General features: G+C 47.6%; 1 protein-coding gene across 4 annotated transcripts in view; it reads right to left on the bottom strand.

Annotated features, from left to right (window-relative positions):
- PCDH15 (protocadherin related 15) overlaps positions 1-12,746 on the bottom strand; it is a 673,791-nt gene that overhangs the window by 80,603 nt on the left and 580,442 nt on the right. For all 4 annotated transcript variants that reach the window (XM_027661020.1, XM_027661021.1, XM_027661019.1 and 1 more), the window contains 2 exons: positions 6,535-6,840; positions 5,746-5,970 (listed from right to left, as the gene is read on the bottom strand). In XM_027661020.1, coding sequence (XP_027516821.1) covers positions 5,746-5,970; positions 6,535-6,840 — 531 coding nt within the window. The remainder of the gene's footprint in view (positions 1-5,745; positions 5,971-6,534; positions 6,841-12,746) is intronic.

Here is a 12,746-nt window from a genome sequence, read left to right as displayed (position 1 = left end):
AGCCAACAAGTTCTTCCTCCTGTCCAGCTGGAACTTCCTGGCCATCAGTTCCTGCCCGTTCCTCTTGTGCCATTGCTGGGCCCCCCCGAGCAGAGCCTGTTCCATCCTCTGCCCCCTCCCTGCAGCCCCTCCAGACATGGCTGAGGGCCCCTCTCAGGCTCTGCTCTGGAGGCTGAACAGCCCCAGCTCCCTCAGCCTTTGCTGCTCCCAGAGCTGCTCCATCCCTTGGGCATCTCCGCAGCCTGCGCTGGCCCCGCTCCAGGAGCTCCCTGGCCCTGCTGTGCTGAGGAGCCCGAGCTGGGCCCAGCCCTGCAGATGTGCCTGCCCAGGGCTGGGCAGAGGGGCAGGATCCCCTCCCTGCCCTGCTGCCAACGCTCTTCCTGGTGCCCCCCAGAGCCCAGCACTGAACCCTGGGGACACCCCCAGTGACAGGCCTCCAACCAGACCCTGTTACAGTGATTGGGACCCCCTGGGATCTGCTGTTCAGCCAGTTCTCAGTCACCTCCCTGCCCACTCCTCCAGCCCTCATTTGTGGGCAGTCTTGTAGTATGCCACTGCTAGAAAACAAGAGCTCTGGTTTTATTTATTCTTGTTGCTCTGTCACTTGGAATCCTTAACCTGAGGCAATGGCTTCATTGCACTCCACATTCCCCTTTGAAAAACTAAAGAGCAAGCCAATCCTGGAACACAGAAGGAGAAGAAAAGGCAATTATAACAAGAAAGATACAAAGTAACACAAAAATAATGCTGGTAATATTAAGAGGAGGTCACAGCATAAAATATGCAGGTATCTCAGAGGCCCCAAGATAGAGAAATACTTATAATATGTGTTTAGGAACACATTACTCACTAAAGAGCAACACACACTGGGAAGAGGTTGGTCCTAGTTCTTAAGCCCTATTACCACAGTGTTTCCAAAAGCCAAATCCTAACAACAGGCACACCATTTGAACTGCCATGATTTTGCTTTTCCTAACACTGGGAATCAGTTGTATTGGGAGGGGATGTGTGTCCGTGTGGCAACTCAGAGCAAGTGATTCAGCCCTCCCAAACACACTGGGACTTGCTGCTGCCTCAGATCAAGGGGAAAAGTTATGGAAGCAGCCACAGGAATCTGAGAACTGGGGAAAAAAAGAGAAATTTCAGTCTGTTTGAGGTGGCAAGAAGAAATTAATGCCATTTATACTGTTCCTCCTTGGCAATATTAGAATGGATGCAACAATTATTGCTCTCTGCAACTCCCTGACAGGAGGCTGAAGCCAGTGGGATTGGGCTCTGCTCCCAGGGAAGAAAGGACAGGAGCAACCTACACTACCCTTGAGTTGGGTAGTGTAGGCTCAGGTTGGATATTAGCAAATATTTCTTCACTAGAAGGGTGGCCAAGCATTGGAAGGGGCTGCCCAGGGCAGTGGTGGAGTCTCCATCCCTGGAAGTGTTCAAAAGACATGTGGACGGGGCACTTGGGAGCACAGTTTAGTGGTGAACACACTGGTGCTGGATAATGGTTTGACTCCATGGTCTTAGAGGTCTTTTCCAATCAAAATGCTTCTATGAATTCACTGTTTTACCTTTGGCTTTCTCTGAGAACAGAGTCCTGAGACATCCAGACAATGTAAGGAGCCATTTGGCTGCAGCAGAGGCCAATAACAGAATCACAGAATCAGAGAATCAGTCGAGATCATCAGGTCCAACCCTTGATCCAACCCCGCTGTGGTTCCCAGCCCATGGCACTGATGCCACATCCAGTCTCACCTTAAACACCTCCAGGGACAGTGACTCCACCCAATCCCTGGGCAGCCCATTCCAATGGCTGATCACTCTCTTTGGAAAGAATTTCTTCCCAATATCCAACTAAACCTCCCCTGGCACAGCTGAAGACCCAGCCCTCTTGTCCTCCTGCTGCTTCCTGGGAGAAGAGCCCGACCCCCACCTGGCTCCCCCCTCCTGTCAGGGAGTTGTAGAGAGTGATGAGGTCTCCCCTGAGCCTCCTCTTCTTCAGCCCCAGCTCCCTCAGCCTCTCCTCACAGCACTTGTGCTCCACTCCCTTCCCCAGCCTTGTTGCTCTTCTCTGCACCTGCTCCAGCCCCTCAATGTCCTTCCTGAGCTGAGGGCCCAGAGCTGGACACAGCACTCCAGGGGGGGCCTCACCAGTGCTGAGTCCAGGGGAAGAATCACTGCCCTGCTCCTGCTGCCACACTGTTCCTGATCCAGGCCAGGATCCACTGGCCTTGTTGGCCATCTGGGCACACTCTGGCTCCTGTTCAGCTTCCTGTCCATCCCCACTCCCAGGTCCCTTCCTGCCTGGCTGCTCTCCAGCCACTCTGTCCCCAGCCCATGGGGCTGCCAGGGGTTGTTGTGGCCAAAGAGCAGGACCCGGTCCTTGGCCTTGTTGAACCTCATCCCGTTGGAATCAGCCCAACTCTCCAGCTTGTTCTATGTCTCAATACTAGGACCAGATGAAGTTATTTCTCCTGCAGTGTTTGTTCTGCTCTGCAATCTGTGCCTTGATCTAGTTCAGGGAAGGTTAATACAAAATATTTGTAAGTTGTCAAGCCAAAGGCTAAAAGTGGGACTCTAAAGAATATCCCAGTGTGTCTCCCCCCTCCTCTGGCCACAAACAGCAGGGTGATTATGGGTGTGCTGCTCATTCTGTCTGATATCCCATAAATGATATATGACACCATCAGATGTCCACAGTTGGTTAACAGAATCCTATTACACAGGAAAAATTACAGTGCTTTGGGTAAAGAGCTGGGCTCTGAAACATGACAAATGTGAACAGAGCAGTGGAAGCCCAAGAGGACTTGGAGACCTCAGTAATAATACAAATAATGTTCTGAGGACTAGAGGGGCTGAATCTGTAATGGTGACACGAGTTCCCTGCTTGGCCCCACAACTGCTTTAATTCTTGCTTCTGCTTTCCTCTAGTCCAGTTCTGTGTTATTAAAGACTGCATGGCTTTTATGTTGGAGCCTACAGTGCATATGCACCCGGTTTATTCCCTATCTGGGGTCTCAAACAATGCAATAAAATAGTTAATCAAATACCAGCTTCTAAACAAAGTGAAAACACAGGTACTGCTAAGAGGAGACACATCCAGTTCATGGTCCTGGAGCCAGAGTTGAGCTGAGTGGGAGGGAATGGGTGGCCTGTAATTGTTCTCACTTGGCTTCCAAGACTCTGCACTCCCCTCTGCTGCTCTGTCACCTGGATCAGCCACACAAGGTGTCCCCTTGTGGATCCATCACATCTCACACAGGGACAGAACAGGGTCTGGACTGCAATCTCCACCTTCTCCCCACCTCTGTAAATTTTGGATCTGGGAAGTTCATCTATAAGCTCCAATTAAACCACCCCTTCTGTGCCAGACATCTCTTGTGACCAAGGTTCATAATTTCTACCACCTGACAAATTAATGCCATCTGCCCAACAAAAGCAGATATTAAAGCTGGGTTTTTTCACAAGTCCTCTCAACTGCCACTCAAAATACCACTGTCCTACCTGTCACTGGCAGTCTGGAAACAAGGTAACATCTTCATCTCGGCAATATATGTAATATTTAATTATGTCCACTGATCTGGTGCAAAAGTCAGCCTGTCACCTGACAATACTCACTTAATACTTTGATTTATTTTCTTTCTCATTTAAAAGATCAGCTGCTTGTCCTCTGTCCCAAGCCTGTTCTGTTCCCAGTCTAAAACCTTTTATTGCTGAAATCATTACTCCCAGCTCCATCCTGGTGTTCCAGCTTCTCCCTTGTCTTTCAAAAGAATCTTTTTGTTGATCATGTGTGGGAAGAGCTTCCAGGAGAGCAAGAACCAGTTTTTGATCCTAGTAATCCCCTTCTTAAATTCCCCATTCCCACACCACCTGCTCTGAGAGTGCACAAGCTGCTGTTATTGAGGCCACAGAGTTAAACTGGATTTCTTCCCTGAACCCAACTACTGATGAAAACAATCAACCACAGTCATAGAATCAGAATGGTTTGGGTTGGAAGGGACCTCAAAGCTCATCTTGTTCCACCCCCTGCCATGGGCAGGGACACCTCCCACTAGCCCAGGCTGCTCCAAGCCCCGGCCAACCTGTCCTTGGACACTTCCAGGGATCCAGGGGCAGCCACAGCTTCTCTGGGCAATCTGGGCCAGGGCCTCCCCACCCTCACAGGGAACAATTTCTTCCCAATATCCCATCTAAACCTACTCTGTCAGTTTGAAGCCATTCCCCCTTGTCCTGACACTCCAGGCCCTTGGAAATAGTCTCTCTCCATCTTTCTTGTCAGCCCCTTCAGGCCCTGGAAGGTCACAATCAGGTCACCCCAAAGCTTCTCCTCTCCAGGCTGAACAATCCCAACTCTCCCAGCCTTTCCTCCCAGCAGAGCTGCTCCAGCCCTCTGATCCTCTTAGGGCCTCCTCTGGACTGGCTCCAGCAGCTCCATGTCCTTGCTGGGCTGTTCCCAGGGCTGGAGCAGCTCTGCAGGGGGGTCTCCCCTGAGGGGCAGAGGGGCAGAATCCTCCCCTGCCCTGATGCCCACGCTGGAGGATCAGCCCAGGGCACGGGGGGTTTCTGGGCCGGGGCAGGTCCAGCCTCTGCCCCACCAGCACCCCCAGGGCCTTCTGCCAGGGCTGCTCCATCTGCTCATCCCCAGCCTGGATTGATCCCAGGGGTTCTCCTGACCCAGGGGCAGCACCAGCACTTGGCCTTGTTAAACCTCCTGAGATTCCCAGGGGCCACTGCTCAAGCTTGTCCAGGTCCCCCTGGATGGCCCCGTCCTTCAGGTGTGTCACTGCACCCCCAGCTCAGAGTCACCTGCAAACCTGCTGAGGGGACACTCGATCCCTTCATCTTTGTCCATCAGCCCTATGACACAGACAACAATTTGCTCTGAACACAATCCTATTTGAAAACAGGTACCTTTAAAAATACCCATCAAACCCACCCAAACCAACTCAAACATTTAATTCTTTCAAAAATTCAGTGTGCTGGGAAAAGGCTTCTTACAGGAAAAAAACCACGTTTGAGCAACTTCCTTCTTAAAAGTCTAACAGAAAAGCCTCAGGGAATGATGGTAAAAGCCAAAATTCCATTGATTTCTGTGACTGACTTGGAACCTGCCAGGGAAGAGCACGGATTTTTAGGGAACAGGTGACCTGCATCTCAGAACTGAGAAATATTGCAGACAGAGAAGTATCACAGAAGCCTTCCTGCATTGTCACCAAATAATTGGAGACATTTACTTTCCCTAAAATAATTCTGAGTTCAGTAGAGACTGACAAACAGAATTACTCAAAACCATATGGCAGTTCCCAGCACCTGCAGATACACAGGAAGCTGAACCCCAGATTGATTCATAAATGCTGAATTCTTTCCACAGACTTGGATTTACACTGAAGTTGCTGGAGATGGAGTTCACATTTGTGAGCTGTGCTTTTGGTCCTGTTACAATTTTTGCTCCTTAGCTAAGCTACAAGTAATTAAACTGTCTTCTCTCCCCAAGCTCACAAAAATCAAGCAACTGCTCAAAAGGACTTGACTGAGAGACAGAGCTGCACCTGAAACACGACTGGGTCATTTTTGCAGATAATTCCATTAGGGGCTGGTTTCAGCCTTTCAGGGATTCTGAAGGACAAAATGTTTATGCATGTGTCAGGTCTTCCTTGTACCTCATAAACCTGTGATTCAATATTTAACTACATAATTGCACACAGAAAAGTATAACTTTTCTGAGTGAGCAGTGGCTGCTCTCACCATGACCCTCACGGTGACGGTGGCCAGCCCAGGAGGCATCGTGCCCTTGCTGTCGAAGGCTTCCACCAGGAAGGTGAAGGTGGCTTCTGCGTCAGAGAATGACTCATAATCCAAGGATTTCAGCAGGGACAACTCGCCCGTGTGCCTGTTCAGTGCAAAATACTGTCGTGCCTCCTCCGTGCGGATCCGATAGTTCACGTCCGAGCCCAGATCAACATCCTTCGCCTGCGGGAAAACAAAGGGACTTGAAACCAAACAAAGCCCTTTTTCACAAAACATCCCTACTAGATTTAAAGGATATATAAAAGAAAACTGCTGCAAACAAGTGGAGTTTTGTTATATTGCTCTAATTGTATTCGATGCACACAGACACAAGCAATCAAATTCACTGAGGGGTCTAAAAACCAGAGGTACCTGCCACAGGAGACAAGGACAATATTCAGGGAAAGAGGCAATGGAAGATGAGTCTGGTCTTGTTCTCTTCCCTGGAGCACCTGCTATCAGCCACTACCAGGGAGAGGATCAAGGAATCCTAGAACTGTTTGGGTTGGAAGGGACCTTCAAGACCATCTCATTCCACCCCCTGCCAGGGGCAGGGACGCTTTCCACTAGCCCAGGTTGCTCCAAGCCCAGTCTAACCTGGCCTTGGACACTTCCAGGGATGGGGCAGCCACAGCTTCTCTGGGCAAAAAGACTTCCCCCACACTGCAGTTCCCAATCTCTGCCTGCACTCTCACTGCCAAGTTAAATCAATCACACAACATCTTCCTCACTCCTTGACTTCCTCACCTCTATCTTGAGGAAGACAGTGCCTGGGGGTAGATTTTCTGGCACGTAGACGGTGTAGGAAGCGTTGGTAAACACAGGACTGTTGTCATCAATATCCAGCACCTTGATGGCCAAGGTGAGCGTGGAGCGACGGGGATCCGCGGCTCCGTCTGTGGCCTCAACGATGAGCTCGTAGTAGTCCCTCACTTCTCTGTTGAGCTTCACTGCTGTGTAAATGCTGCCATTGGATGTGATCCTGAACAGGTTGTTGAAGTTTGCCAGGCTGTAATGGACCTGCCCATTGACCCCAGCATCTGCATCTGTAGCCTGGAGGAACAGCAGAAGAACCATGTTTTAATGCACATACTCAACACGGCTCCCCCAGAGAAAGCAGGTAACCTGGGGAAGGGTTCTACAGAGCACCACTGCTTGTGTGGCTGCCTAGAGGTGCTTCTTTAGGGCACCCTGCCTCTCCCTGAGGTTTTACCAAAGGGAAAATACCCCACAGAAACAAATGGCTCGATTTGCAATGACAGAAGGCAGGTAACCGGATCCCAACTGGAATTCTTCAGGAGGAGAGATAGTTAGTTGCTCAGCTTTGGACAACTTTTGACAGAACAAGAGGGAACGGCCTCCAGCTGTGCCAGGAGAGGCTCAGGTTGGACAGGAGGAGGAATTTCTCCATGGAAAGGGTGGTCAGGCCTTGGCAGGGGCTGCCCAGGGAGGTTTGGAGTCCCCATCCCTGGAGGTGTCCCAGGAAGGCCTGGCCGTGGCACTCAGTGCTCTGGGTTGGAGGACAAGGTGGCCATTGGGCACAGGGGGGATTGCAAGGTCCTGGAGATCTTTTCCAGCCTCAATGATTCTGTGAATCAAATCAGTCCTGCAGAATGTGGCAAAGATGTTTATGCCTGAGGATGGACACAAGTGAGTTCACAACATACACAGTCATGTTTTTAGGAACCAAATTGCAAAGCCTGCCATAGATTTGAAAATAATTTTAATTTACATTCCCATAAAGCAAGCTTATCTAATCCAAAACTTACTTCCAAATTAACCTAATACAAAAATGTTGTCTCATGAGAATTTGTTCTCCTGGTTTCCAATTATAGGAGTATTTCAGATTACTTTCGGAGTTTCCTGTGGGGTTTTGTTTGTTTGGTTGTTTTTTTGTCCGGATCAGTTATTTCTATGGAGGAAACAGAACTGATTGGAAACTAAGCAGATCCAACCATCCACTGACAGATGTCAATTAAAAGGACAATTATCCACAGACCAGTCAGGATGAAGTCACAGCCACCCCTGCTTAGCACATGGATGTAGTACAGGGAAAAAGCACAGTGATCTTTTTCTTATTAACAATTTTAATTAACTTTTAATTGATTTCCAGGAAGACAAAAGGTTTAATTACCAAGTCTTACAATGAACACTTCCACCAGAATGAAACATTCGGGCAAACTTCCTGACAACTGTTCTGAAAACAAAACATGCAAATCTCTCATGATCATCCCAGATGTCATTTATAAAGGCAAATAAATGAGAATGCCTTGCTCACGGGATGCCCTTTGTTTCATTTACATAACCTTACTCATCACACCATAATTTAATTAAGAGGAGGAAAAAAAAACAGGTCAGCATTCAAACCTGGGAGCTCTTGGAAAAGCATATGAATTATGTCCATCCCTATAAGGACAGTCATGAATTAATTGGCTGCTACCAAAATTGGATGTTCAGTGTGTGAGAACAGAGACACCAAGTGAACACACCTTAACAGTTTTCTGCTGCAATGATTGGCCTCTTCTGAGAGCAGAGGAACAAGGATGAAACATGGTAACATTTGGTTTTGAAGAACAGGATGAACAAACTGTAGAAAACTAAGTAGTTCTTCAGAGAGCGGCGATTAAAACATCACTGGATGTGACAAAACGTGTTAAGGGAAAAGCCAAATTCTAACTAATGTGTCCATTCCAGCTGTCTGCATCCATCCTCCATCTAAGGACATACTCCAGAATTATTTGGGCAGCGCTGAAACACCCAAATCAAACAGTGTCAAACAAAAATTCCCCTCAGACACCACCTGAAGATCCTCCAGCATTAGGATTATCTGAGGGCTTGGCTTCACAAGCATCTGGTTTGTTAAGCTGGGCCACAGCACAACACGTGTTCAGACCAAGAATCCCTCCCTGATGTTTTGGCATCTGCTCCTGACTTTTTCCAGTCAGTGCTTTCTCTCAAAATCTCTCTGCTGGGAGGAAGGACAGGATGTCAGCTCTGGGGCCTCTCCACAAACCAGTTTCCGTGGCAGTTTTCAGCTCTACCCATGACACACAAATCACAGATGTTATTTTTCTCTGGGCTACACAAATAACCTTAGTAATTTCTTCTATTAGCTAAGGTCCATTAGGAATAAAAAGAAGTATCAGGGAAAGCACTGAGCCCAAAATTGGCCGGGTTTTTTTCTATCCCCCACAGTGCAGCCTCGTTGAACCCCCTCCACTCCTGATCTCCTGTGTGTGTGCAGGCCATGCACAGAGCACATTTCCTCCCCTGCAATAAGCCAAAGCTGTCAAAGCTGGGGGCAGCACAAGTGATAATCCATGTTTCCAGAGAGGATCACTTACTCTTCCCCCTCCACAGTGGGATGTGAACACCTGACAACTGCAGAACAAACTGACTCATTTCTGCTACAAGATTTTTTTGTTGCATCCAGCCCTAACCCAACTCTTCCCTCCCTTCATCCCCACAGCTGGCAAAGGGAAGGAAAGTTCCAGTGCCTGTAGAGGCAGAAGTGGTGATATTTAGTGTGCATGGTGGGATTTGGCCAAAGGTTGGACTTGGTGATCTTGGAGTCTTTTCCAACCTTAGTGATTCCCAGAGCACGAAGGAGCCTGGGGCACCCTCAGCCATTACAGGAACACTCCTGCAACACCTGAGGGTCCAGCACAGCCCCCCCAGGACCTGCCAGGTATTCTGGTGTTCCACCACCTGCAATCACATGTAATCCCTGGGAAATGGGGAGAGGGAACTAAGCTGATTTTGCTTTGCTGGGAAAAAGAATAATTTGGAAACATCCCTCTGCATGCTCAGAGATTTTCCTCTGCTCTGAGCGAAACTGGTCCAAGCAGCCTGACAGGGAAATTTACTGCCCCAGAGTTACCCAATTGAAGAGCTCATAAATTCCCTTCAGCCAGTGTGGCCAAAAACCAAAATGGACACATTTGTCAGGATAGAGGAGCCTGTTTTACCTAAGTTTAAGGTAATTTTGTTTTTTTCAATTAAGAACATCTGCAGGAGCATAAATTAGACTTAAAAAAAAGAAAATAAAACAATCCCTTACTGACTGGCCCTTCTTGCCAGTGCTGCAAGAGACACAGAAAGGTGAGGTGCCCGTTTCCACCTCTCCCATCCCACAGAATCATAGAATCCCTAAATGGTTTGGGTTGGAAGGGATCTTAAAGATCTCCTTGTTCCACCCCCTGCCACGGGCAGAGACACCTTCCACTAGCCCAAGTTGCTCCAAGCCCTGTCCAACCTGGCCTTGGACACTTCCAGGGATCCAGGGGCAGCCACAGCTTCTCTGGGCAACCTGGGTCAGGGCCTCCCTGCCCTTACAGGGAAGAGTTTCTTCCCAATATCCCATCTAACTCTGCCCTCTGGCAGCGGGAAGCCATTCCCCCTTGTCCTGTCACCCCAGTTCCCAATGAACAGTCCCTCTCCAGCTTCCCTGTAGCCCTTTCAGACCCTGGAAGGTGCTGTGAGGTCTCCACACAACCTTCTCTGAACATTCCCAGCTCTCCCAGCCTGTCTCCACAGGGGAGGTGCTCCAGTCCCCTCAGCAACTTGGTGGCCTCCTCTGGATTTGCTCCAACAATTCCATGTCCTTGTGATGCTGGGACACCAGAACTGTGCACAGTGACCCAGGTGGGGCCTCACCAGGGCAGAGTACAGGGGGAGAATCCCTTCTCTGGACCTGCTGCCATGTTCCTTTTGATGCAGCCCAGGATACATCTCATGTTTATTCAGAATTAGGAACACCACGTTCCCCTGCAGAGCCAGAGCAACTACTGCTCTTCTTCCAGTAACTCCTCAGATCCACATGAAAACTCTCATTTCCATCATTAACTTACAAAGTACTGCTTCATAAAACTCAAATAAATTGCTACTTTATTTCCCAGGAAATGCATCCCATATTTTTTAGAGATACCATCATCTCCAAGGTCACAGCCTTTACCTGTTGTGGTAAACTGAAATTTGTATTACCAACTCTGCTTCAACATTCCTAGGATATTCCTAAGAATATAAAGCAACGGTATTCCAGGCTAACAAATTATCTTCCTCCGTCTCAAACAGCTTGAAAACACAGTTCTGGGAGATCTGAATTACCAAAATGCCTCTTGAAGGATCATTAACTCTGCAATATAATGACAAGGGCTTTAATGTCAACAATATTAATTATATCATTATCATTCTTTTCAAAGGAAACCTTCCACTAATACCCACAACTCTTGCTCATGATGGGGAACAGGATTTAGGCAGGTTAATTGAGGATTTGGGGTTGGACTGTTGGAGCTGGAGAACAGCAAAATAAGGCAGTGGGTTGTTATTCCTACACAGCTGAGGGAACACAATGGGAATCCTAAAGTTGAAACACTTCTCAGGGACCACTTTACCACCAAACCAACTTCCTCCAGGTTAAATTTCCCTTCCTGAGGGACAGAAGTTCCCTGCAATCCCCTCCCAACCCAACAGAAGCTCCTGATCTCCCCCAGCTTCCCAGTATCCCAGCAAACACCACAGCTCCAGGAAGGGATGGAAATTGTGCTGGAGGATCCAAATGATGCTGTTGGTGAGAATTACTGTTTGCATGGCTGATAACATGATTTTTTTATTACTATGGGTTTAATAGGGTTATTATTGAGGGTTTAATGGGTTTATTATTATGGGCTGGAAATATTCCCAAGCCCTTCATTTGTGTCAAACAGCAAATCAAGTGTGGGTGGGAGTGTTAAATTGGATTTTGTACTTGTTTTGCAGGGATATTCCTGTTTGTGCCCACAGGACTAAATTAACATCTCCCAAGTGCAGTAAGAGGCCACAAATATTTGAAATGTTCTTGACCTCCTGGTATTTATTTATGAATATTTTAAGGAAGGAACATCAGTCATCCACAAAAGTTTGGATTTTCCTCTTGCCTAAACTTCAGAAAGGCTTTTCCTTTCTTTCATTCCTTTTTGCCTGATTTTATACAGACTTTCCCTTCTCTATTTCGTTTATTATGTGTTCTAAGCAAAGCAAAAGATGAGGAGGTACCAACACAAAACTTAATGGTGCACTGCAGGAGCCAGAGGCTTGGTTACACTGTGGGATAAATCTCAAATATCCTGAATTACTGGCCTGCACAAAATAACCCAATGAGGAGAGATGATAGAACACAAAATAAAATTGGACATGGTTCTATCAGGGGGCAAATTCAGTGATCTGCCACCCCCGCATTCCACCTGGTGCAGGGGGAGGTGGCCCTGCTCATGGTAGGGGAGTTGGAATGAGATGAGATTTAAGGTTCCTTCCAACACAAACCTACCTGGGATTCCCGGATTTTGGCTCTCTTGAAATGTCAAGGCAACTCCCACTTCCTGGAGAGAACAAACTGTTGCCTTCCACACACCCCCTTTGGAAAAATACTACAGGTTTTGGGGATATCCTCCAGGAACTTCTGTATCCTGCTGAATTCCCAAGTCATACCAGCTTATCCTTCACTATACTTGGAGTAGGATAAAGGTAACACCCTGTAATTTTTCAAACACTGACTCATTTTTAGCCCTTGGACAAGCCAGAAGAACCTTTGATGATTACTTTCCCAGTCAATGCTAATTCCAGAGCATCTGGAGGGTTACTTCCCAAACCAATTAAATGAGACTCATAATGGAATTACACAGTAAGAGCAGTTAAATGCTACGAGCAAATATAAATTAAAATAAATGAAAATCAAAAACCTCATGCCTGCAAATTCATGATTTAATGGGCTGGTGAACCTCCTACAAAAGTTAATCACATTTTAACACTTAAAAACAGACAAGCTTCTTTCAGTCTGGCACACAACCAAAGCCCAACTTTAGAGACCTGGGTTTACTTGAAGGATGATTAGAATTTTTGCTTTTTTGATGAGTATGTTCTTTGGCAATTCAGAGATGAAACCAATGCACGTACAATGCAAAGCCAAAACAACAAAAAAACCC

This window comes from Corapipo altera, unplaced genomic scaffold (genome assembly GCF_003945725.1).
Source record: "Corapipo altera isolate COAL_440 unplaced genomic scaffold, ASM394572v1 133, whole genome shotgun sequence".
NCBI classification, from domain to species: domain Eukaryota; kingdom Metazoa; phylum Chordata; class Aves; order Passeriformes; family Pipridae; genus Corapipo; species Corapipo altera.
This window is presented reverse-complemented; position numbering and strand designations above follow the sequence as displayed.